The sequence below is a fragment of the Sphaeramia orbicularis genome, chromosome 18, assembly GCF_902148855.1.
Source record: "Sphaeramia orbicularis chromosome 18, fSphaOr1.1, whole genome shotgun sequence".
NCBI classification, from domain to species: Eukaryota; Metazoa; Chordata; class Actinopteri; order Kurtiformes; family Apogonidae; genus Sphaeramia; species Sphaeramia orbicularis.
Window position 1 is genome coordinate 37,214,543 of NC_043974.1, and position 27,821 is coordinate 37,242,363.

The window sequence follows — 27,821 nt, forward strand, 5'->3', positions numbered from 1 at the left end:
CATCCTTATTATTTTATTTTAAATGTTACAATCATTGTATTTTTTTTTTTAGATAAGCTCCGTTTCTTTAAATGTGAGCGTTAAAGTTGGTTAGCTTTAAAGTTTTTTAGCAATTCGATCAACGTATGTTAGCTATAAATTCTGAAAAATGACTGAAATCGTCCCAATAATCTGACAGTAAACAAACTAACAGCTACAAATGACTTCACAGTTTTAACTAAAAGTTCCTTCAGACTGTTTTTATTTTATCCCACATCTAAACAGAACTAACAAATGTTTGCGAGCTGTCGTTAACACAACACACTAACAGTCGACGCCTTCTGCTTTTCTTCTTCCTGTGACAAACGTGACAAAGACCCCGAAACACAAAGCGCCAGTCCATGGAAAAATAGTTTTAATCTCTTCTACAAAATCAGCTTTAGTGCAGAAACCCACTGATGATTTCAGTGCATTTAGATTCAACCATCACACGAAGCATCAGAGAAACTAATCAAAACAGGCTGAATTAGAAAAGACAGCAGCAATGAGCAGCCTTTAATTACAACACATTTTAATGCCTAAATTATGTCGACAAGTAAAGAGAAAAAAAGTTATGACAGTGACAGAAAAAGCACTTGAGGCTCCATTCAAAAAGCCAGAAGAAGTGATCACGCCAGTCCAAAAATTCAGAAAAAATACTCAGAAAAGCTCTTGTGGGTCCCAGAAACCCCCCAAAAAACCCCAAAAAACTGTAACTGTCTAAGGATTGACAGTTCTTCCTGGAGCACAGAACAGGCCACAATCAGTTTTCTTTCTTTTCTAGGATTTTACAAAACAACCCAACTTGTTTATTGGTCGCAACCAAGGTTATTATCGTTAACGAAAACTAACGAGATGACGAAAACTAGAATTGTAAAAAACATTTTCGTTAACTGAAATAAATAAAAACTATAATTAAAAGAAAAAAACGATAACTAACTGAAACTGTATTGTGTGTTTACAAAACTAACTAAAACGTATAAAAATTATGGATAAATTAAAATTATGGATAAAATTCCCTTTGTCTTTGTCAATGTCTGATTGATACGAAATTGATTTATTTCGCTCTAGCAATTTTAGCTAGTGGCACCATATGATATTTAACGGTCACTTGTGGTTTCCAGTCGTCTTCTGGTCCCCACTCTAGCTGGAAACATGGAGACTAAAGTTGGGAGAAAGCAGCAGAGTCCTGTCTGGGATTTATTTGAATACGACGGAAAAGAAGAGAAAAGATACGACAAAACTAAAATTAACACTAAAACTAAACTAAAACTAAGCATTTAGAAAAAAATGATAAATTAATAAAAACTAGCAAACCTGCTCTAAAAATGAATTAAAACTAAATGAATTAGAGGAAAAAAAGTCAAAACTAAATAAAACTAAACGATAATGAAAAATCCAAAACTATTAGAACCTTGGTTTGGAGTTGGCATTATTTATATATTATTATGTTATTAATTTTCTGATTCAGCCCACGTTAGATCATACTGGGGTGAATGTGGCCCCTGAACTAAAATGAGTTTGACACCCCTGCACTAGATGGACAAACAAAAAGGACGGTGTTGCATGGACAGATACTCTCCTGGATTTGGCAGGCGTGAGGCAACAAATGGTCCAAGTAACAACTGAGAACAAAATAATCTGTAATCTGATCTAATTCTGGCCAAACACCCTGAGGGGACAATAAAAGCCCCTTTGCTGCTTGTAGTTGAAGCCATTTGTGACGATCCAGACCCAAATGAGGTCAGGAGGGTGGACGGACACTAAAGGGGCTTCACAGTAGCCATACTGCTGCGCGATTCGGGGAAAAATGCGAATCATGATTTTTTTTGCTTAGAATTGAGATCACGATTCTCTGGCACGATTTTTCACACAAAACTGTTTGTCAAGAAAAATGGGTTCTTTTACCTCTGATTCTTTCATATCCCTCCGCAAGTAGTCCGGTCATTGACAGTCCCGGTTGCTAAGCGACGTCAGCTGATCTGCGAAAGTTTGTAGTGCAAAGAAACTTCCCAGCTGGCATAATTGAATTTTTTTTAATATAACATTTTTGGCCCTGCAATGAACTGGCGACATGTCCAGGGTGTATCCCACCTATTTGTTGGGGGTGGTGGGGGGGATTAACCCCTCCTCTGGTTTTTACATCCCTACTTCTGCGCAATGAATTTCATCCTCAGGGGGCGGGGGACAACCAACCAATGGAAAAAAAAGGCAGGTTGTGACAGTTTTCTTCCACCTATACCCAACATTACTGGCACTGACGTTCACCTGAACCGAACTGTCGACAGTCTCAAGATTCGCGAATGTCCCCATGCACTGGGGCGCCGTAAAGGGGGTGGGGGTGGGGGGTAAACATAACAAATTCATGGGGCCTATTATTTTTGTGTCCAGTGGATACAGGTTAGAAGCTTTGAAAATTTCATCTAAGATCCGCTGTAGAATAATGGAATAGAACCCAGGAGTTGGACATTGAAAGTATGTAAAGTTTCACTTTCGTTTCACGCCAGAGTTAGTTACGTTACCTATGCCAGTGTTTCCCAACCTTTTTAATCCACGGCACAAATTTTACATTAAAAAATCACAAGGCACACCACCTAAAAAAATGTCACAAAAAGTATATTTATTGAAATATATTGCAAATCTAGTCTCAATTTACTTCCTCAGTGTGAAACCTGAGCCTCTTTAGTTGAACACAAAGCTGATATTCTTGAAGGAATTGAAGATCCATATAATAGAGGCGTATGGCCCCGCCCCAACCTGATCTGCGGTTCCGCGCAACACTAGTGTGGGTTGGGTTATCAACGGAACCCACCTCATCGGGGCTGGTTCACTTTCCTTTTCACTTTGCAAAGGGAAACTGTTGTTGTAGAGTGGATTATTGGCGCAGCCAGTCGTACGTATCTATATCTCTCCACTTGCATACAGTACCAATCAGGTGAAATCAGGTAATCTTCCACGGCACACTTATGTCCCGCGGTACACTGGTTGGGAAACACTGACCTATGCCACCCCCCACCCCCCTCGGAGAAAAAAAAAACATCACTCCCCTCTGTTTTTTGGACAAATCACACCCTGAGTAGCTGGGATAGGCTCCAAGTGACCCCGTGACCGTAGTGAGGATAAAGTGGGTTCAGAAAATGAATGAATGAATGAATGAATGAATGAAATTTTTGGAGAGGTTGAGACTTTTGATTCTTGGTTAAAGGCCCAGTTATCCTCACCGGCAAAGAAAAGAAAAGGAGAAGAAGAACAGTAGCGCAGAAGTCCGAGAAGTCAAAGTGAAAAGACACTTCCATCTGGACGACAGAAAAGAAGACCGACGAGATTAACACCGACGACTGCAAACCTTTATTGGGCAGGAGCTCAGGTGGGTGACTCTAGCCACTGGGGTTTTCATCCATTTCACTGTCTTTACCGCAGACGTTCCTCTGCTGTAATTCACTCAACTGCAGCCGACAGCAGCAGGGTCACGTGTTGTAAAGACGCTTTACCATTGGTTGAGGGAGGAGGCGGTGGCGGTTCTGCGTTCGTGGGCATTTGTTACCTCCGCCAAGGAACAGCGGAGGAACAAATGATTACATTTTGGTGGTGAATGGGGGGGGGGGGTTGTTTGTCTGTTAGCAAGAAAACTCAAAAAGTTACGGAAGGATTTTGATGAAATTTTCGGAAAATGTTAATACTGGCACAAGGAACAAATGATAAAATTTTGATGGTGATGGTGATGGGGGTGAGGGGTGGGGGGTGGACTGATCTGCCTTGGCGGAGGTCCAAGTGCTTTTCTAGTTTGTAATGCAGCCCGTGAAAAAAAATGCTTAAGAATTGTCCGTGTTTAGAAATGAGATAGCTTACATGTGTGAGTCGAGATCGCAATCTTTTAACGACTAATCGTGCAGCCCTAGTTCACAGCTTTGTAAAAATCCTCAGATTAGACTCAACTATTGCCTGAAGGACAATCAAAAAATGTTCCAAAAAAAGAAAAAAAATGATGTCGACTTCTTGAAAACAGAGTTTCACCAAACTCTGAGCTCTTGATAGTTCTTCTCGGTTCAACTGGACTGGTTTAGCTCTTTTGAAAACATTTCGTCTATCATCTAAGAGACTTCTTCAAGTGGAAGAAGCTGGACTTATAAAACCTGATGATGACGAGGATGAGGATGAGGATGAGAGACGAAATGTTTTCAAAAGAGCTAAACCGGTCCAGATGAACCAAGAAGAACCACTAATAAGAATGATGACCTGGACACAAACACCAACCTCTGAGCATTTTTAACCAACATCAAATGGTGCCTTGTTATCGTTGGTTAACATGAAAAATTCACTGGAAAAGCATGACTCTGCAATGATGAAGTGTTTCCCAAATAATTAACCACAGTTCTCGGGACTCTCACGGTCAATTTCGGGCAACGACAATGTGCGACGCAGATGTGAGTCCGGTTTAAAGTTGCGAGCACATATTCTGTGAAGGACTTCTTACGATTTGTCTTTTTGCACAAACAAGAATCGAGCTGGAATGTACAGCTTTGATTTTAACACCTCGTTCTGGTGTCACGATCGAATCCCGAAGACAGGACTGGAGTTTTTTCCCATGTGACTGTTGTTATTTGCTTCATTTGTACTCGAGCTTTCATTTCCTGTCAAGTGGGATTTGTCTTGTAGTCGTTTGTCATGGTTTTATTGTGTGTAAAAGTCTGTTTGTAAGCCGATGTTTGTTTTTAGTTGAATCTCATGTGGTTCCTCTCAGTATTCGTGCATATTCATTGAAGGAATTCCTGCAAACCAGACACAGAGTAGGGTGAAATAAAGAGATCGAACCATTTCTCTGGAACTGCACAAAGGTTAGAGAAGTGCCAGGAAAGAAGGGGTTGGAGACGTAAAGAGGACGAACTGAGGGGATTTTTTTTTTTCCCCTTCTTCTAATGAGTGCATGACGAGGAAGATTTGGGAAAACCGTGGGTATGATTCAGAGGAGGTGGGTGAGATGAGCTTCAGTCTGGTTGTAATTATGGAGGAAAAGCCTGGGAGCCACAGCGCCGGGTTTTGGTGGACGCAGCCTCGCATTCCTGCGGCGGCGAGCGTCGAGTCGGGTCGGATCGGGGTGAACGCCTGTGATGTCTGCAGCATCTCGGAGGAGATTTTGTTTACGCTCCGAGGAAAAAATTCTGAGCCAAACCATGAAGGTCAGAGGTCAAAGGCAGCTCATCTTCGAGCAGGGGATGGAAAACCTTCTCCGATGGTTCAAGGTGAATTTAGATGCAAAACTGCCAAAGGATCAAAAGTGCAAGTAGGACAGTGGTTCCCAACCTTTTCTGACTCGTGACCCCATTTTAACATCACAAATTTCTGGCGACCCCAGACATTCAAAACTGAGACTTTTTTTTTGTTGCTAAAATTAATGTGTTTTTGATCCTGTAATAGTTTTCTATACTATGTTTCAAATTAGGGATGTAATGATTACCGGTATGATGATAAACCGCGGTGGAATTGCAGATGGTTAAATTCTAATTATCATGATAACCATGTTTGATTACCGCACTTTTCCGGAGAAAATACCTATGTAAAGGTATGTTTTTATGTGAAATATTTGAGTATAGTTTTAATTTTTTGCAATTTTAATTGTATATACCCAATATTCGGAACCAATGTTCACTATTAAAGTCTTTGAAAAGGTTCGTTAAGCATCTTTGTGTTATTTATGCAATAAATTATATACATTTTTCAAATCGGATTTCAGAAATTTTTTTTGTGTTTTCTGTCCTTTTATGTTTTTATAGTAGGTTAAAGTGAAAAAAATAACAGACAGATGATATCGAGGAAGTTGTGCAGAAAACAAAGATCCCAAATATGGGTATAGGAAACATTTGTTTATATAGTATATAAAGGCAAAATCAAAAGTACTTAAAAACGACCTAAATGGGCTCAGACCACTAAGGGTTAATATTAGCATGTTTCTGCCAACAGAAGGTACATTGTGCCAGTTATTTTCTTTGTTTTTTTTGGTTGTTTTGTTTTTTCAAAATGCAACTTGGTTAAATTATTTCAGTGTGTGTATTAGTACTTTTTGAACATTTTAAACACAATTTCAACAATAATGCGATAATAATGATAACTGTGGTAATTCTGGTCACAATAACCGTGATATGAAATTTTCATATCGTCACATGCCTATTTCAAATATAGGTTAATTTTAGACGACATGTAGTCTATAAAATGTACATTATTCTGGACGGAGGCAGAAAAGCCAGGTGTAGATTACTGCACAAAGTGAGAATTGGATTTTCCTTGGTCAGGATATGTACAGTCAGTCCAGCTTGGATTTACAAGGCTGACAATTAATACTGAACAAACAAGAACTCAAACTATGAATTATGAAAGAGCTGCAGCATCTGAAACTGACCACAATGAACATTTGACAGATAAACAGAACCACAGTGCTTCAGTTTCAGACTAACAGTTTTTCATGTCTTTTATGTATGTGATTGTCTCTATCAACTCACCATATGTTTTATATTGGTAAGGTTTTTTTTTTTTTTTATCAATTACTAGAAATTTCAGGTGACCTCATTTGAATTCCAGGCGACCCCACATGGGGTCCTGACCCCAAGGTTGAAAATCATTGAAGTAGGAGGATGCTCTAGTTCAGATCTGTGGATCTGAAGACTTAGGTGCAGAAATACCACGCATCAGCCAACTCTACTTCAAGAGGCTTGGACAACAGCCAGTTATCAGAGTAATTACTATAACATGTGCTTGACGACCATGAGCTGAACGGTAGAAACTGATAATTTCTGTTTGATTGTCCTTCAGTGCAATTCTGTTAAGATATTAATGACGCTGTTACTCTACTGCCAACAGATCGGTCCTTTAATCGGTTTCTTATTAGTCCTGTTTTATTTCAATCCGATGGTCATCTTGATCTGACGAGTGTCTCACATTTTATTTAAAGTAAAACCAATAAAATCCCACCTGCTGGTAACCCCATCTGCACTTTTAGGAATGTTCGCTGACCTCGTTTGTTCCAGACTTTCAGATGTTTACAGTTTAATTCAAGCCAAATTTGTGGTGTGAAACCACGCAGCTAGTCTGGTCCAACCACTAGAGGTGGTCTGGGTCCGGTACAGGTTCTCAACACTTTGGTTGGACTTCTGGACCAATGACAGGAAGTCATTTAGGCGATCATCACTGATATATGAAAGAACAATGTGAAAGTCATGTACAGTCGCAGAAAAAATTATTAGACCACTGTTGTTTTCTTCAGTTTCTTGTTCATTTTAATGCCTGGTCCAACTAAAGGTACGTTTGTTTGGAGAAATTTAATGATACCAACAAAACTAGCTCATAATAGTTTAATTTCAGAGCTGATATCTACCCGTTTTCCATGGTTTTCTTGATAATAACCAAAATCACTTCAGCTCTTACAACAATATCTATGGCATTGTACTGACAAAAACAGTGCTTTTAGGCATTCCATGTTTTCTTTTCTGTCTGTTTTAGTCACATGATACACACAGGAGTTAGGACTGGATGGCATAACCATTGTCTTTGATGACTTTTGATGGTCTAATAATTTTTTCCATCACTCTATATGTAGGAGATGATGATGGTGATGATGGACATATAATGCAGTTTTCTCACATTTATCTGCGAGGAAAGTGAAAAAAGTCTCGATTCTCACCTCAATTTTCACGAAATCATTCATCAAAGTTAATTTCTTTTCATTATATTCATGACCTGCTTGTAATTTAGCTTATGAAACGTTAGAAAACAGCAAAACAGCTCCAATGTGATGTCTTCAGACTGCATATTTGGACCAAAAAGTCTTTGTAAACCCAAAAGCTAGGTTTTATCATGTGTCATAAACAACTAATGAAACAAAAAAATCTTCATGTTGGAGAAACGAACTAGAAAATACTTGGCATTTTTTCTTCAAACAGAGGACATTATAAAGTCTGTTGCAGTGGACGCCTCATGATTAATACAAAAATAATATATACAATTAATCTACTGATTATTTTTGTCATAAATCAGTCAAGTGTTTGGCTTATATTACAAAGAGAGTTCAAAACACACAACATGCAAACATATTCAGTGTTCCATTTGACATAAACAGTCCAGAAGTCCAGAAGGCGTTATGGCTGATGTAAACTAATACAGCGTGGGCGAACACATCAAACTAAGGTGAACTGTACTTGTACTTGTAGCTGAGGGTGTTTCAGTCCACCAGGGACTTGAGGTCAGGCAGACCCTTCAGCTTCAGGTCCAGCAGCATCTGACCGTAGGCCTTCCCCTGAGGAAACAGACGACAGACGGACACAGCCACACCATTTTGTCAGAATAACGTGTCTGCATTCACACCTTTACAACAGTGAGCGGATTAACACACTGTGAGGCCGGAGCAGTGTGTGTGCGTGTGTGTGTGTGTCCCTTTGATGTGCAGTGGATTCCGTCGAGGCGGTAAAAACACTTTACAGGACGACGACGACGACTGCGACTGCGACGACGGAGAGTGTTAAAGCTGTTAAACAAATTTTCTGTCTCCTTGAACAAAGAGGAAAGGTAGAAAGTGGACAAGTTACTAGAGCTAAAACACACACACACACACACACATCTGGCTTTTCTGGCTTCAACGACCAACAATCTCAGCTCATTCCCAGTCAAAACACTATCAGGTATTTAACAACTCCTGCTCTGGAATACAACGGCTGGTTTTAAAGGAGTGATATTTTGCTTCTTTAAATGGAATTCTGCATTTTCAAACATTTCCCTGTGCTCTACATAAACTGTAAATGCTCTGCTTGGGTCTGAATTCTTCATTAATTCAACTCCACAGGTCCATCTTCAACCCCATTTGTGAGTAATGACACCAGAAAGGTTGTTTTGAGCGCTGGCCCTTTAAATGCAAATGAGCCACTTCAGGCCCCGCCCCCTCCAGGTTGTTGACTGTGCTGCTCTGTCCCATTCAACCAACAACTGAACATTTTAGGTAATCGGCTTGAAGTTTGGACATATTTTCAGTTTTTACTACAACTGCGGCTGCTGATAAACAATTATGTCGTACTCGGAGATAAGTTTGTTGGAAGTCTTGACCTTTTATGTGCAAATATTGTGACGTAACTAGTTATAGATGTAACAAATTAAGCAGGAATTTAAACAGGTTGCAGAAATCCACTTGATTTTTGCCAAAATTAATATAAAGATAGCTTTGCAGCACCTGGAGGGTTCAAATTCAAACTTTATGAACTACAAGGCTCCAAATACACAAATAAATGAACCAAAGACTAATAAAAGTGGGTTTAGCAAAATATGATCCCTTTAAGTGTTGATTTTTAATGCTACTCACACATAGTGTGTTTAAAAGTTTCCTTTCACACTCTCCACCAATCTCTCATAAATCTCCAGTTGAAACATAGGACTGTCTTAAAGGGGTCATTCATTCATTCATAATTTCATTTAAAAAAGCTAAATATCACTCCTTTAAACCACCTCTAGCTTTGTTATTTTTGCAGAGTTGAAGTGATCATACATATTTACTTGAATTTCCCTCAGGATTAAGAAAGAAAGAAAGAAACAAACAAAAAAACAAAAGAAACAAAGAAAGAATCTATCTATCTATCTATCTATCTATCTATCTATCTATCTATCTATCTATCTATCTATCTATCTATCTATCTATCTATCTATCTATCTATCTATCTATCTATCTATCTATCTATCTATCTATCTATCTATCTATCTATCTATCTATCTATCTATCTATCTATCCCATTCACTTTTCTTCAGATCCAAGAAAATACAGGAAATATGTTCACTTCAGTAAAAGACACACAAAAACTGAACTAAATGTGTTGTAAAGGTTAAAGTCACCATTTAGTGTGACCTCTGACCCCATGACAAGAAGCAGCACAATTAGAAACATCTGACGTGTTGCATGGAACCTGGAATAAAACCTCAACGAATTAGTTCCATAACTCTCACATTGTCTGAACCAAAGGGTTAAAGACATGTTAGGTACAAAAGGAGGTCACACTAAATACGAACACTTTAGTTTATAGACAGTTTTGAACCTGAAACTGTAGTTTTTCCTGCTGTACATACTTCACCTCTACAATACAAAGACTGACAAATGCATATGTGTGGAAATTAGAACTTTACTAAACCAACAAACCTAATGTTGGACTAGGACTTTTACACATAATTCTATCTAACTTTTATTATGTATTTATCATTATTCATTTACGTGTAAAACACAGTGTAATGTTAGTATTTTTCACTAGAGAACTTCATGTTGTTGCCCAGTGCAGTGGTGAATTGTGCTGCTGGATGGGATCTTTCCACGCTCCACATTTGTTTAATCGAGAAAATGATAATAGCTAAACAACCATAACACATGACCGACCGCAGGAACAAACAGCCTGCGATTCTGTGGTTCATTTGAGCAGCTGTAGCTGTTCTAGGTAAAGCCCAGAAATCCACAAACACTGCAGTCTTTTCGGAGTCAAAGCTCATTCAAAATGGACCGGAGGCAAAGTGGAAAAACTGTTGTGCGGTCAGAACAATCTAAATTGGACATTCTTTTTGTTAACCAGGGACACTGTGTCCTCCAAACTCATCCAAAGAGGACGTCCATCTTGTTATCAGTTTAAAAGTCTGCATTTATGACGATATGGAGGTGCATTAGAGCCTTTGGACAGACATCCGGAAGAGCAGCATCACTAAAATGTGATTTTACAAAGATATAGTAACAATGAATGAATGAGTACAACAGTAACAGTTATGGATAGGGGTGTAAGAAAATATCGGTTCTGCAATATTCATTCATTTTCTGAACCCGCTTTATCCTCACTAGGGTCACGGGGGTCGCTTGGAGCCTATCCCAGCTACATAGGGGCGAAGGCGGGGTACACCCTGGACAAGTCGCCAGTTCATCGCAGGGCTGACATATAGAGACAAACAATCACTCTCACATTCACACCTATGGGCAATTTAGATTAACCAATTAACATATTAGTGCATGTCTTTGGATGGTGGGAGGAAGCCGGAGTACCCGGAGAGAACCCACGCAGACACGGGGAGAACATGCAAACTCCACACAGAAAGGTCCCACCCCCCGTCGAATGGTGTTGGAATCGAACCCAGGACCTTCTTGCTGTGAGGCACGAGTGCTAACCACTGCACCACCGTGTCGCCCAGGTATTTTTCTGATACCATCTGTGGAAAAGTGGCATTAGTGCGGCCCACTCTACTTCAGCTCATCGTATCATATACCTCTGCGTGTCTACATCCTGTGTGTTTTCTATTGGAATGTGTAATTGTGTCTTAGTCAAACACACACACAGTGGGCATTACCTGGGGGTCGCTGCGTAGAGATGCCACCCCTCCCCCACCCAGTGAGTTCAGCAGGACAAAGTTAAGGCCGTGGATCCCAGGCAGAGTGTATCTACACAAAACAGAAGGACACACAACGGTAACCATGACAACGAAGACCCCGGCACTGTTAACAAACTTTCAAACGCACACAGAGCAGACTGGCACCATGTGTGGGTTTATGGGACACACTCACACATCTATGTGTGTGTGTGTGTGTGTGTGTGTGTGTAGTTACTGTTTCTGTGGTATTTACAAGACGTGTGTGTGGTGAACAGTCAACATGTGTGTGTTTGTGTGTAGTTGTATGTCATTGTGTAGTTGTGTGGTTGTCTGTGGTTGGTTGCACTAATGAAGCGCCGGCGTCGGCGTAGGTGGAGGTGTGAGCACAGATGCAGGTCAGTGAGTTTTACGACCTCCACCTCTTCATTACACTAATCACTAACACGCCTCGAACAGAGTCACAGCTCAAATATGTTTGGACTGAACACACGTGTTCAGACCAAACATCCTGAAACATACGTTGGTACATTTATGCTGATTATATTACTACTCATCTGGCATTAGACTAAACACAGATTAAACACAGGACAGTACATGGTCTGTATGTAGATACTCTCTCTCTCTCTCTCTCTCTCTCTATATATATATATATATATATATATATATATATATACACACACACACACACACACACACACATATATATGTGCGTGTATGTATGTGTATATCCATATATTTATGTGTATATATGTATATGCATTTATGTATATGTATATATGTGTGTTAGTTTATATGTATATGTGTAAATGCATATATGTTTGTGTATATGTATGTGTATATATGTGTATATCCATATATGTATGTGTGTATATGTATATACATTTATGTATGTTATTCTAACAGGCCTCCCAGCCAGTGTTGTTAAACCACTACAGATGGTCCAGAATGCAGCAGCGCGTCTGGTCTTCAATCAGCCTAAAAGGGCACATGTCACCCCCTTACTCACTGAGTTACACTGACTACCCACAGCTGCCCGCATCAAATTCAAATCTTTAATCCTAGCCTACAAAATTCTGAATGGGTCTGCTCCTACCTACTTAGGTGCACTGATAAAAGCTTATGTTGCCCCACGACCACTCCGCTCGTCTGGGGAACATTGTCTGGTGGTCCCCAGACCTTGTACAAGACAATCCAGGCTCTTTTCATGGGTCGTTCCACGCTGGTGGAACGTTCTACCGAGCACTACCAGAACATAGGCATCCCTGCCTATCTTCAAGAAGCTCCTGAAGACCCAGCTCTTCCGAGAGCACCTCCTGTCCTAGCACTTTCAGATATTCCATTTTAAATATTTTAATAAGGTTTTTCCCAGGATTATCACAGGTTTTTCCAGGATCATCTCTGGACCTGCTGCGGTGGTCCTGCCTCTCTCCTGCTTTCATCGTCATCACTCACTTATCCTCAACTGCATCCCTGTGTCTCCCCCTACTTCCCCCCTTCTCCTTCTCTCCCCCAGTCTCTCTCTATCTCTATCGCTCTCTCTTTTCTCCTCCTTTACTCTCTCTCTTTAACCCCAACTGGTCCAGGCAGACGTCCATCCTCCAGGAGTCTGGGTCTGCTCCAGGTTTCTGCTGTTAAAGGGAAGTTTTTCCTTCCACTGTCACCAGTCACAAGTGTTTGCTCCTGGAGGATTCTGTTGGGTTTCTGTAAATTGGCTTAGAGTCTGGTTTGGACCAACTCTATGTGTAAAGTGTCATGAGATAACTTTTGTTATGATTTGGCGCTATATAAATAAAATTTGATTGATTGATTTGATTGGGTTTTCCCCTGTAAATTGCTTTAGAAAAAAGCGTCTGCCAAATGCATAAATGTAAATGCATGTGTATATACATGTAAATGCATATGTTTATTTCAAATATAACATATGTATGTGTATATATGTATATTGCATTATGTGTATACATGTGTATTTGTATACATATGTATATGTGTAAATGCATATGTGTATGTGTATATGTATGTGTATACATGCGCATGTGTATATATTCATATGTATGAGTATATGTATGTGTAACCTCCTTTAGCTGAATGGTTTGTACCATACACTTTATCACTGTACAGTTCCTTTCATCTACAGAAGCTGCCTGTGGATTTAATGTTTTTTTTTAGTTTTGTTCTGTTTCAGTTCTTCATCCAGTGTATGTATGCACATCAATGAGAACAGAGCAAACACTGCTTTAAACTAATAAAGACTGACGAATAGGAATAAATGACAACACTATGTATAGATTACAGACTCCATTACTATATACTATAAGGTAACAGTTTTATTTCTACTCTTAGAGTTCTTCCTTACCTTCCTAACCATCAAATTCCAACAGAGAAGTTGCAACTGGAGAACTTGCTTTTCGTTGTCTGAACAATTGTCTGGATGAAAACAATTTAACTTGACTGACTGAATGGTTCATTGATTATCACTTCACAAAGGATTGTGTCAATGAAGGTTCTCACAATGATAGAAAGGAAGATATAAAACAGCTGCGCTCACCGAGTGACGGCGTTGTGCACCCCTGGCTGGATGAGGTGGGAGAAGTAGTCCTCCACCACAGAAGAAGTCAGGTGTTTCTTCAGGTACGGGAAAAAGAGTGGATGACGAGCAATGACACCTGAAAAACAGACAGATTAGAGTATGTCTATGTGGGTATGTGTGTGGGTATGGGTGTCTATGTGGGTCTGGGTATGTCCACCCTGATAAGAACCCCACATGGACACTATGAGACTAGAGCAGAGTCATATAAACTACAGGTTCACATTGGTCATTATAATCATTATTTCAGGGTCATTATTCCTTTGTCTAAAATTAAAGGCTGATCTACTGGACCCAAAACCAGCCCAGTTCTCCTCTGGTGTGGGACCAGATCCAGCTGTGATGGTTTCTCACCGATGTTGGCCGAGTCTCCTTTGTCTCCACTCCGGGTGTAGGCCAGTTCCTCCAGTCTGTAGCTGTGTGGTCCACTGGGCAGGTCTACAACACAACAACATGTTTACCATCATGCACTGGTCCTTTGGCTCATTCCACCGGCACGGTGCAAACCCTGGTCCACAGTCCAAGTCTCACACCCCCGTGGACATCAAGGCTTCTGTTTACATTAGTTTGTGCACTATAGGAATATGACCTGACTATCAGGTCTGCTTCCACACACTGAAACATACACAAAACACATGTATTCTTTCTTTCAGAGTTTTATCATGTATTTAAAGAACGTAAATATACACTCCAGAAGAGGGTTTCTGCAGGTTTCACAGAGTTCAATTTAAGAAAAGATGTTTAAAGGAGCTGTTTTCCACTGTCACCTCCTCAGTGAAAAAGTGACACTAAGAAATTATTTCTGGTCTGGATAACTGTAGAACTGAACATCTGGACCAAAGGCACCTGAGCAGACACTCACTGGTACACTAACCCACCCACTAACTGGTACACTAACCCACCCACTAACTGGTACACTAACCCACCCACTACCTCACTAACTGGTACACTAACCCACCCACTAACTGGTACACTAACCCACCGACTACTTCACTAACTGGTACACTAACCCACCCACTAACTCACTAACTGGTACACTAAATGGTACACTAACTCCGCCACTAACTGGTACACTAACCCACTAACTGGTACACTAACTGGTACACTAACCCACTAACTGGTACACTAACCCACCCACCCACTAACTCACTCACTCACTCACTCACTCACTCACTCACTCACTAACTAACAGGTACACTAACCCACTAACTGGTACACTAACCCACTACCTGGTACACTAACCTACCCACTAACTGGTACACTAACCCACTCACTAACTGGTACACTAACCCACCCACTAACTGGTACACTACCCCACTCACTAACTGGTACACTAACCCACCCACTAACTCAGTAACTGGTACACTAACCCACTACCTGGTACACTAACCTACCCACTAACTGGTACACTAACCCACCCACTAACTCAGTAACTGGTACACTAACCCACTCACTAACTGGTACACTAACTCACCCACTAACTGGTACACTACCCCACTCACTCACTGGTACACTAACCCACCCACTAACTGGTACACTAACCCACCCACTAACTCAGTAACTGGTACACTAACCCACTCACTAACTGGTACACTAACTCACCCACTAACTGGCACATTAACTCACACACTAATTCACCCACTAACTGGTACACTAACCCACTCACTAACTGGTACACTAACCCACCCACTAACTGGTACACTACCCCACTCACTAACTGGTACACTAACCCACCCACTAACTGGTACACTAACCTACCCACTAACTGGTACACTAACCCACCCACTAACTCAGTAACTGGTACACTAACCCACTCACTAACTGGTACGCTAACCCACCCACTAACTGGTACACTACCCCACTCACTAACTGGTACACTAACCCACCCACTAACTGGCACACTAACTCATACACTAATTCACCCACTAACTGGTACACTAACCCACTCACTAACTGGTACACTAACCCACCCACTAACTGGTACACTACCCCACTCACTAACTGGTACACTAACCCACCCACTAACTGGTACACTAACCCACCCACTAACTCAGTAACTGGTACACTAACCCACTCACTAACTGGTACGCTAACCCACCCACTAACTGGTACACTACCCCACTCACTAACTGGTACACTAACCCACCCACTAACTGGTACACTACCCCACTCACTAACTGGTACACTAACCCACCCACTAACTGGCACACTAACTCATACACTAATTCACCCACTAACTGGTACACTAACCCACTCACTAACTGGTACACTAACCCCCCCACTAACTGGTACACTACCCCACTCACTAACTGGTACACTAACCCACCCACTAACTGGTACACTAACCCACCCACTAACTCAGTAACTGGTACACTAACCCACTCACTAACTGGTACACTAACCCACTCACTAACTGGTACACTAACCCACCCACTAACTGGTACACTAACCCACTCACTAACTGGTACACTAACCCACCCACTAACTGGTACACTACCCCACTCACTAACTGGTACACTAACCCACCCACTAACTGGTACACTAACCCACCCACTAACTCAGTAACTGGTACACTACCCCACTCACTAACTGGTACACTAACCCACCCACTAACTGGTACACTACCCCACTCACTAACTGGTACACTAACCCACCCACTAACTGGTACACTAACCCACCCACTAACTCAGTAACTGGTACACTAACCCACTCACTAACTGGTACACTAACCCACTCACTAACTGGTACACTAACTCACCCACTAACTGGCACACTAACACACACACTAACTCACCCACTAAATCGTACACTAACCCACCCACTAACTGATACTCTAACTCACCCACTAACAGGTATCCATCACCTGTCTGAATTAAGAGACAAAAAAAAAAATATCCTTTTAGGAGCTATAAAAAATCAAACCAACAGTCAGATAAAGGCAGTAAAAGTATAAGTTGTACAAATCAAACACTTTACTGTCAGCAGGTGAGCTGGCAGTAAAAACAGTGGCAGCGTCTGTTTTTTCATATGTTTGTGGTGTTTTTCGTGTCGTCGTCTGTGTTCTGGAATGTGAAGGAGGGGAAGTGAACAGGACTGGAGTGTCTTCATTTATTTACATCTGAACGTGTTTCTCTTATGGTGTATTTCAACTGTTTCCTCCTGTATGTAGTTTATTCTGCAAAATACTCCTGTTTCTTGGGTGCGACTAGAGGAAAGCATTCACATAGAGTTAATGAGTGTGTGTGCGCATGTCTTAAAGTGTGTGTGTGTGTGTGTGTGCACGCGAGTGTGTGTTGGGTTTTGTGAAGGCAGTGAAAGGAGCAGAATTGGCCCAGTGTGAACTTTAGAAGAAAAGGAGATGCTGCTTAGACACAGAGCAGCGTCATGGGCTTTTCTTTCCTGTTTTCCTCTTATCTGCCTCTTTCTGTCACCCTCCTTCATATTCAAATAATACAAAAAAAAAAAAGAAAAATAAAAACAGTCCACCTCCCTGTTTCAGTCCAGGAGGCACACACAACCTCTACATTTAAGAACAGGAAGAAAACTTTACCTTCTGATAAAATTCATAGTTAGTTTAACCCTGATCTGAGTTAAACTGTCATAGGCCTAGACTGGGAGACTCATGATACAATGACCTCCTCCTCCTTCTCCTCCTTCTCCTCCTCCTCCTGTCTGACCTCCTCTTTTCTCCTCCACCTGTCTGACCTTGTCTCTCTTCCTCCTGTCTGACCTCCTCTCTCCTCCTCCTGTCTATTCTCTCTTCTCTCCTCCTCCTCCTGTCTGACCTCCTCTCTCTTTCTCCTGTCTGACCTTGTCTCTCTTCCTCCCTTCTGACCTCCTCTCTCCTCCTCCTGTCTGACCTCTCTTTCTCCTGTCTGACCTCCTCTCTCCTCCTCCTGTCTATTCTCTCCTCTCTCCTCCTCCTCCTGTCTGACCTCCTTTCTCCTCCTCCTGTCTATTCTCTCCTCTCTCCTCCTCCTCCTGTCTGACCTCCTTTCTCCTCCTCCTGTCTATTCTCTCCTCTCTCCTCCTCCTGTCTATTCTCTCCTCTCTCCTCCTCCTGTCTGACCTCCTCTCTCCTCCTCCTGTCTGACCTCTCTTTCTCCTGTCTGACCTCCTCTCTCCTCCTCCTGTCTATTCTCTCCTCTCTCCTCCTCCTCCTGTCTGACCTCCTTTCTCCTCCTCCTGTCTATTCTCTCCTCTCTCCTCATCCCTTCTGACCTCCTCTCTCCTCCTCCTGTCTGACCTCTCTTTCTCCTGTCTGACCTCCTCTCTCCTCCTCCTGTCTATTCTCTCCTCTCTCCTCCTCCTCCTCCTCCTGTCTGACCTCCTTTCTCCTCCTCCTGTCTATTCTCTCCTCTCTCCTCCTCCTGTCTGACCTCCTCTCTCCTCCTCCTCCTGCCTGACCTCCTCTTTTCTCCCCCTCCTCTCTGACCTCCTCTCTACTGTCTGTCCTCTCCTCTCTCCTCCTCCTCCTGTCTGACCCCCTCTCTTCCACCTCCTCTCTGCTCCTCCTCCGACTGCACAGATTGGATGTCACTTCTCATTTCATCGTACTTGTTACAATAACAATAAAAACATTCTTCTTCTTCAAACTCTGAGTTGATGCAGATTTATTGTGTGTGTCTGTAGTTTGTCCACATATATTCTGTTAGTTTCAGTCCATTAAACAGAAAACAATTTCAATTTTTTCAGGTTCTCTAAGTGAGCTTTTTTTGTGACTTTTATTTTATGTATTTTCCTTTTTGGATGCGGTTATGACATGATAAAGTGTTGCAGCTTCACTACCAGCTGGTGGAAAACTGGACAAAATAATCCAACTTTTATCCACATTTGTTAAAAAGGGTGGTTAAATATTTCTTTCTTGGTTCATTTTTCTTATTACTTAATTACAATGTGTCCTACAATATTTGTTTCTCAAGTTATTTTCCTTAAAATCCACCGCTCTTCTTTTTCAACATACAATTAAATTCACGTTTTACTGACCAACTTCTCCATCAGTGCTGCTGTGAACTTTATCCCATTTGTACAGAATAGACTTAACAGACAGATTAGGACTATTAACATGACTTTCACCCATATTTTCCATCTGAGTGTGCTCACCTCGGTCTGACTCCTCCTCTGTGGACGGTGGACCGAAGTCCTGGTCCAGTGATTCCAGCTCAGACTCCGGCACGGATTCCATCAGGTCTCCGTTGATGTGAATGTCCACCTACAGGGATGGACGCCAGAACAACAATTATCCCTCATGTTAAAATTAAAAACACTAACAACTGACTTCAGAAATCAAATGGGAGATTCCAGATAGTGTGGGGTCTTTTCCTAAAAACATTCCAGACCCTGCAAATGCTTGACGTTTAGGTGCAGTTTAACAATACTGCACACTTCGTCCTTACTCCTAGTGCAGGTTTCTGTTGTGACAGAGATCCTTCACTATGTGTAGTGCACTGGCAATGACTGAGGAGGCACTGTTTTATGTACAGTCTGTTGTTACCTCCGCCAAGGACGGCGGAGGTTATTACCTCCACCAGGAGGTACTGTGATCACTTTGCTTTGAGTGTTTGCGTGTTTGTTTGTTTGTTAGCAAGAAAACTCAAAAAGTTATGGACGGATTTTCAAGAAATTTTCAGGAAATATTGATACTGGCACAAGGAAGAAATGATTAAATTTTGGTGGTGATTGGGGGGGGGTAGGCACTGATCTACCTTGGCAGAAGTCTGCACTCTCTGAGTGCTTTTCTAGTTTTAAATTTGTGTATAATGCTTCTACTTTTTCAACAGACATCAGTCTTTAAGGCAGTGTTTTTCAACCTTGGGGTCTGGACCCCACGTGGGGTCTCCTGGAATTCAAATGGGGTCACCTGAAATTTTCAGTAATTGATAAAAATAAAACTTACTAATAAAAAAATATATGGTGAGTTGAGAGAGACAATCCCAGTCCATAAAAGACATGACAAACTGTGAAACTGAAACTGCAGCACTGTGGTTCTGTTTATCTGTCAAATGTTCATTGTGGTCAGTTTCAGATGCTGCAGCTCTTTCATAATTCATAGTTTGAGTTATTATTCGTTCAGTATTAATTGTCAGCCTTGTAAATCCAAGCTGGACTGACTGTACATATCCTGACCAAGGAAAATCAAATTCTCACTTTGTGCAGTAATCTACACCTGGCTGTACTGCCTCCGTCCATAATAATATACATTATAGAGACTAAATGTCATCTAAAATTAATGTTTATTTGCAACGTACTTGCACAAAAAAATGTCTGGGGTTGCCAGAAATGTGTGATGTTAAAAAGGTTATGAACCACTGCCTTAAGGTCTTTGCAAAGACTCTGTGACAGTTATTGCACCCACACTGCAGTGAGATTATGTTATGGTTGATAAAGGAACTTAAAGGGTTCACATAAACAGGAGTTCATGTGCTGTTCAGACTAGTACACACATTGTTGTGGACAGTATAAATAAAAAGCATCATTGTTTTTGTAGTTTTTATCTCTACTTGAACTCAAACTGACCTTCAGCTCAGATTTAGGGTGTAAGAAGAAAAACGGTTTCAGGACAGGAGACCTGGAAACACACACATATTGTTTGGTTACTACAACGTTGAGGCTGTAGAAACTTTTGCTTCGACTGGACTGTGTAATGTCATTTCAGGTCCTTGAAACTGGAAATAAAGCGATTTTCAACTCACACTCTGGGCCGCCCGCCCACGATGCCGGTCAGTCCAGGAGCTGGAGTTTGGAAAAGAGAAGAAGGAAAGAATGAGAATGACAAGGAGACAAAAAAAACCTCCACAGATGTCAGACTGATCTGAGACCAGCTCAGTGAACTGTTCCACTTCAACAGTGACTCAGACCGGAGTCAAAGGGAGGTCATGTATCTGTGCTGAACTCATGACCGTAAACAAACATCCAGTGTGTTTGAGGAGGTCGAGTACATCCTTATCTGCAGCAGAACACACTCACTGATATTAATAAACCACTCCAAGCATATTAAGTGTCTTCATCTGCCTTTGTGTGAGCACATGAGCCATTTTTTCCTACAATTATTTATTCTCATTCCTGACTCTAAGTGGAGGTCAGGTACTCTCATTATTTAGATCGTTGCCTGGCTCACTGGACATAAATGACGGAATATTCCCAATCCAATCCATTTTTATTTATAAAGCACAAATTTAAACAAACACAAAGGTTTTTAAAGTGCTGTACAGTAAAATAAATGCAATAAAACATCGTAAAAAGATAAAATACTAAGATTCTGCTACCTGTTTGTTATCTTTGTAAATACACCTCTGCCAATGCAAAGGTTAATAAAGCAACTAATTTGAACTGATTTAAAATAAACTCCCCTTCAACACTGTCGTACACCTGTCAAACTTTCACACACATGTTCACTCCACAGACAGATATGAAATAAAAGAACATTTCTGAGATACGTGATAAAAAAAACAGCAGGTCCAAGTTCACAGGAAGGACGACAAAATCTGTCACAACACAGAGTTAATTTGTTTGGTCTCAGGTAAGAGGCCAGGTCCAGCTCTGTTGTTGTGGTCTACGTTAGGTCACTTAGCATCTGTTAGCACGGATCAGAATCTGAACAGAGACTTATGTGTTACAGTCGCTCCATTCAAGTATAATAAAAACTGCAGGAAAGAAAATATCAATACAATAAAAACAAAAGGAAAAAAATGTAGATAAATAAAATGATTATTGTTTCATTATTTATTTATTTAGTTACTTGTTTATTAATTTCGTTATTTCATTTTTTCATTATTTACTTATTATTACCTCCGCCAGGAGGTATTCTGAACACTTTGCTTTGTGTGTTTGTTTGCCTGTTTGTTTGCATGATAACTCAAAAAGTTATGAACAGATTTTCATGAAATTTTCAGGAAATGTTGATACTGGCACAAGGAACAAATGATTACATTTTGGTGGTGATCGGGGGGGGGACATGACAGATCTGTCGTAGTGGAGGTCTGCACTCTCCGAGTGCTTTTCTTGTTTAGTTATTTATTTAGTTTTAAAAGTTATTCAGTTATGTATTTAGTTATTTATTTAATAAGGTTTTTTAAGCTATATATTTATTTATTTATTTATTTTATTTTATTAATTTATTTATTTAGTTAGTTTGTTATTTAAGTATTCATTTATTTATTTAGCAATTTAGTTAGTTATTTAGTTATGTTATTTCGTGACTGATTCAGTTATTACGTTTTTTTATTCATTTATATATGTACTTATTCATCTAGTTATTTACTTACTCAGTTATTTAGTTATTCATTTATTTTAGTTATTTTTTTTTATTTTTTATTTTTTTAGTTTAGTTATTTATTTAAATATTTATTTAGTTATTTATTAGGATGGTTGGTTGATATAAAATATATACTGTTTCTACTTGATACCAGATAAATGTTGATGTGTGGAACAGGCTTCCTGTCCTTGTGCAGGGTGGCTAACCTAGACAGTGGTTGTAAAGTCAAAAATAATATACTTTTGTTTACATATTTAAGACTACTGTGTAAAAAAAACTTGCTCCTCGACCACTATGAGAATACATACCATCAAACCTGTAATCATTTTTAGCTTCTAAATGTTATGTGACACTCAAGATACAGTTTAAGTGGGGTTTTTTGTATATTTTCATGTACTCACATAATGGTTTTCAGTTAATATCATATCTGTCCCTATCATTAAAAATCCTAAATAGATGAATGAATAATACTCAGATTTCAGAATACCACAGTAGCTTTGTTGTCGGTTTTGTTGTCGATTTTGTTGTCGGTTTAGTTGTTGATTTTGTTGTCAGTTTTGTTGTTGGTTTCTTGTTGGTTTTGTTGTGGTCATAGTCAGTTCCCGCCTGTATGAATGTCCCCTTTCATGCTTAACTCTACATATATTAGTGTTTGTCGTACCCATGCCTGTGCCTGCAGGAGCGACTTCCCTGGAGAACACCTCCAGAGCCTTCTTTTGTTTGTGTTGGACACCCATCCATAAGACGGCCTCTCTGGAGCCCTGCACAGACGGTGACCATCAGATTACGTCTCCTCCTGATCTACACATGAAAGAACCCACAGAACTCACCTTGTAGCGAGCATTGGGTCCGTATGTGTCCTCGGCTCCCAGGACCTGGATGTTAACGGCGCTGTAATCGTCCAGCCCCAAATGCTTTAACATCCGCTTTGTCCTGCACGACAAGTGTCACATGTTAACGGTGTTCACACTGGGAAGTACACGAGTGTTTGTGTTAAAGGGCGTCAGACCGTTTGATGATGCTGTCTGCGGTTCGTCGGGCCTTTTCTGCTGCCCTCGGTCCTCCAACCGGACACACTGCCGACGCTCTGAAACCGTCCATGTAGGTGGCACAAACCTGGACACGAAGGGGTGGGGTGGGGGGGTTTAGCCTACACACTCAACCACTGGAAATTATACAGCATTTATTAGTTTAATCACAATCACAATGTCATCCTGAGTGATTAGAGGAAGATCATCAAATTAAATATGGACATTATCTACACCCAAAATAAGGAAATAACCAAGAACCACACAAAAATGACACACAACAGGACAAAAACAATATAAAAGACACACAAATACAACACACAACAGGACAAAAACAATTAAGACACAAAAACAACACACACCAGGACGAAAACAATATAAAAAAACCCCCACACAAATACAACACACAACAGGACAAAAACGATATAAAACACATAAACACACAACAGGATAAAAACAATAAAAAGACACAAAAATCAACACACAACAGGATATTACATGTTTTAAATGTTTGACAATTTTTTTTTTATTTAAAAAATTGGCCTTTACTTATAATGATCCATATTTTGATGGGTTATATCATGTAAATAGTTACAGCTATCAACATATTTACTATTGATCACTGATAGAAGTCATATATGGACTTTCATTGAATTAGTTGAGTTCTCCTCCAGTGGAAGTACCACCCACTTCTACTGGGAGATTGATCTCCTTCATCCAGACCACAGGACTCTGACAGAGACAGAACCTGACAACCTTATAAATTCAACTTGTTATTGATTCTTGATAGAACATGCTGGTAAGATAAAGGGCCATTAAACCTACTTTTAAAAAATACTTTCCTGTGACCATCACACAGCCATGAAATGCCCAAATATACCTGAAATGGTTCGGTTCCAACTGATTAGTCCAAGAACACAGTGTTCCAGGTCAGTGCTTTTACCTTGTAGTGTTCTGATGGTGGAAACCCTTTAGCCCCGGTGACTCTGACAGCGCCTCCATCTACACCTGAAAACACAACAACACACTGTTATTATAAGGAAGTAAGTAAAGTTTATGGCAATGGCTACTGTCACGGTACTGTGGCACAAAATATGGGTTTGTCTATTGCCACAGAGCCAATCAAATGTTAGCATTTGTACTAGAGCCAATCAGGGATACTGTTCCATGAACTCATGATCCTCTTGTTGCCACAGTACTGTGGTCATATATGATGTATACTTCAGTGCACTGAAGCAACATGGTGGTGCCGTGGATAGCACTTGTGCCTCACACCAGTCGAAGGGGGTGAGACCTTTCTGTTGGTTAATCTAAATTGCCCATAGATGTGAATGTGAGAGTGATTGTTTGTCTCTATGTGTCAGCCCTGCGATGAACTGGCGACATGCCCAGGGTGTACCCCGCCTTCGCCCGTAAGTAGCTGAGATAGGCTCCAGCAACCCCTGTGACCCTAGTGAGGATAAAGCAGGTTCAGAAGAAATGACAAATTAGTAATCGCTTATAGTATAGAATAGGATTTATAGTTCTAAATACTCTATATGTTGGTTTATGGTGTTCTTTGCTCTGGGGGCTGGAGAAGGTGGGCGGAGCTATGTGGTGTGACTTCTCAGTTCAGTGTCAGTTCAGTGCTGTGGTCCTGTGGAATTCTGCACTCTGAATGTTGTCCCAGTGGATGATTTATATCAAAGTTGAAAAGTTTAATTAACCCCCCCCCCCCCCACACACACACACACACACACACACACACAGACACAGACACTTTTAATATAGCTGTAAAGCACTTTGGGCATTGTTGGCTGTTGTAAGTGTGCGATAGAAATTTGACTTTGACCTACAGTTTTAGTTAGTTATAGTTTATTCCTTTAAATACAGTTTTTATTTATTTCAGTTAAGGGAAATGTTTTTTCAATTCTAGTTTTTGTCATTTCATTAGTTTTTGTTAACGATAATAACCTTGGTAGTTACCCAGGTCTTGGTTTGTAGCATAAGAAGATAAAGAATAAAATCTGAAATAAAATATATAAACGTAAGTAAGGTAGAATAAAACTAGCATAAAAAATATGCCAAAAAAACAATTAAAGATAACAAATGATAAAATAAATTCTTAATATGTACAAAATTTCACAGTTTCAAAGTTGAACAGTTAACCCTTTCATGCATAAATTATGAGAACCTTAGTCAATATTTTTTATCTCGAGTGTTTTTGTTCCTCTTTAAGCATGAAAAAACAATGCAATTGATTTTTTTTTTTTTATGAACCTATTTTTCGTGGAGTTACAAAAATGTCCACTCAGCGGGACACCATGCATTTAAGTTTTGAACCAAAGAAACATTTATTTAAAAATTATCATCAGAAAGTGATATACTATGTGAAAACTATGAAATAAAAACATTTTTAATGCCGCTAATTGCTACTGTTTTCTCACATTTTATAATACTCTAATATTAGCTATTACTCATTTCATGGAGATAATATCCTCCTGAAACCCTGGAAATTGACAGTTTTAGCTTTTTTACATTAAAACATTGTCTTGATTGGAAACTGCATAATGCAACAGTTTTTTCAGATACATTTTGAAAATTATTTGTATTTATTGATTGATTTTTTTAATGGAATGTCCTTTGAAATGCACAGCATTTTTAAAGTAAAACTGTCAAACTTTTGTCCCCTACAGAGGACAAAATACATTGCTGGGTCTCAGGAGGATATGCAAAAAAAAAAAAAAAAAAAAATTGTTTGTTAATTACAGTCTAATAACAACTAGCAATTGATTTGCACTAAAATATGTTACTGCAGATCAGGTTAACGAGAACAACAAAGCTACGGTAATGATATGAATTACAGTGTATGAGACGGTGCATAAGCGTCCACTGTGTTGGCTGATATGCAACTAAAACAACAAAACCCATGAATATACAAGAGAACAGCTGGAGAATAGATGTCCACTGTAGTGACCAGAATGCATGAAAGGGTTAAAGTAGTGGTGCATAAGCAGCAGTAACAGTAAAATAGATTTACAGGACAGAGAAGAGGCTGCATGTCCTGTAGAAAACAGAAGAATGGAAGCGTCCTCCCTCTGAACTGTGTTTGACTCGGACATGACACCCAGCACAGGGTCATGTTAGGCTGAGGGGGGAGGGGTTCGGCAAGTGGTCAGATGAGGCCAATGAGTTTATCTGAGGCTCAATTTGTCCAAAATATTTAGATTCTTTAGATATTTAAGCAACAACATTTGCTAAAAGTTCACATGCGGGGCACATTTTGTCCTGGGTTTCATGGTTTCAGAGTTTACCGACCGATGATAAAGGTTTGCATCATTCATTGAGTTTTATCATTTAATTAGAACGGAAAGGTAAGATTGTTGCTTGGATAAAAGTCTTGTCGCAAACAGAATAATGTAGGAATTATATGTATGTTTAAGTTTGAATACACAGGAGCCTTGGGGAAAAAAAAAAAATTGTGTATGACTCCCATGAGCTTAGTCTCAACAATGACTCAAATAACTTATTGATGAAGTGCAAAGAAAACAATCTAGCAGGACTCCCAGAGTTCATCAAGATTCTTCAGTTTCATCTTCCAAACCTCCTCCTGTTTATAAACTATGTGGACAAAAATACTGGGACACATCACATCTACAGCTGTTAGATGTCCTGTTCATGCTGATTTGAGATAAAAACATCAACATTTCCTTAAAGTTTAAAGGGAGATTTGTCTTCCTCAGTGAGATGTGAAGAAAGTAGATGGTTATTTGTGGTAGAAAACTATTATTTACAATCAGAGCATGAAACATATTTCAGGAATTTAGAGGTAGAACATTTAAAATCATTGTCAAGGATGAAAAAAAAAGAAGTAGAAACCATCTCTGAGCCATTTTGGAAGCAAAGATAATTTAAACAAAACTAACCAATGCAATGATATTTATCACAATATAAAACTATATTATAACATTTGTCCTTATTGTTTTGTATCCCAGAACCTGTTAGAAAAGAAACACCTGAATTCAATGTGTTCCAATACTTTTGTCCATATAGTGTATATAATGGACTGCTATGCTTGCAAACTTTTTTTTACAGGAATATTTAGATTAAATATGAGCCATTAGCCGCCTTGAATACACATCCCATGGTTACAGGCCTTTTCATTTCATACATTAAACTTTCAAAGACGATAAAGAACAACTCAAGTTAACAAAATTTTTTTTGCACAAATTAGATTTTTTCTCCCAATTATGCAGTTTACATAAACTTTTTGTGACGCAAAACTTCAACATGTGCATTAGGTAATGCACAGAAATGCATCCATAGAGATTTTCATTCACATTTAGCTTCTTGTGGGTTCTTGTATAAACTGAGCTCTGGAAACAATTATTACCTCAGGGTACTGTTTTTGGTTTGGTTTGTTTGTTAACACTAACAGCAAAACTACTGGTTGAATTCATACCAAATTGGGTTTATAGATTGCCAGCGACCCAGAATAGATGTAGTTACATTGTGGGAAAAGTAGGTCAAAGTTCAAACTTTTTATGAATTTTCAAAATCTTTTTTTTCCCCATTTACTTATAAAGGGTGAAAT

At 39.8% G+C, this 27,821-nt stretch overlaps 1 protein-coding gene and 1 long non-coding RNA gene across 2 annotated transcripts in view; one reads left to right on the plus strand and one right to left on the minus strand.

The window, feature by feature from the left end:
• The first annotated feature begins 1,610 nt into the window (after positions 1 to 1,610).
• Positions 1,611 to 5,300, plus strand: LOC115438482 (uncharacterized). Its single transcript, XR_003938078.1, has 3 exons — positions 1,611 to 1,797; positions 2,756 to 2,757; positions 3,918 to 5,300. It is a non-coding gene; the product is annotated as an uncharacterized LOC115438482 (long non-coding RNA).
• Positions 5,301 to 7,941: 2,641 nt separating this feature from the next.
• LOC115438436 (uncharacterized) overlaps positions 7,942 to 27,821 on the minus strand; it is a 32,465-nt gene continuing 12,585 nt past the window's right edge. The window contains exons 10-20 of the mRNA XM_030162071.1: positions 24,192 to 24,256; positions 23,230 to 23,336; positions 23,051 to 23,153; positions 22,882 to 22,981; positions 20,659 to 20,698; positions 20,483 to 20,534; positions 19,070 to 19,178; positions 14,321 to 14,404; positions 13,928 to 14,045; positions 11,362 to 11,452; positions 7,942 to 8,302 (exon numbers count right to left, since the gene is read on the minus strand). Of these exons, the coding sequence (XP_030017931.1) occupies positions 8,228 to 8,302; positions 11,362 to 11,452; positions 13,928 to 14,045; positions 14,321 to 14,404; positions 19,070 to 19,178; positions 20,483 to 20,534; positions 20,659 to 20,698; positions 22,882 to 22,981; positions 23,051 to 23,153; positions 23,230 to 23,336; positions 24,192 to 24,256 (944 nt within the window). The 3' untranslated portion in view covers positions 7,942 to 8,227. The remainder of the gene's footprint in view (positions 8,303 to 11,361; positions 11,453 to 13,927; positions 14,046 to 14,320; positions 14,405 to 19,069; positions 19,179 to 20,482; positions 20,535 to 20,658; positions 20,699 to 22,881; positions 22,982 to 23,050; positions 23,154 to 23,229; positions 23,337 to 24,191; positions 24,257 to 27,821) is intronic.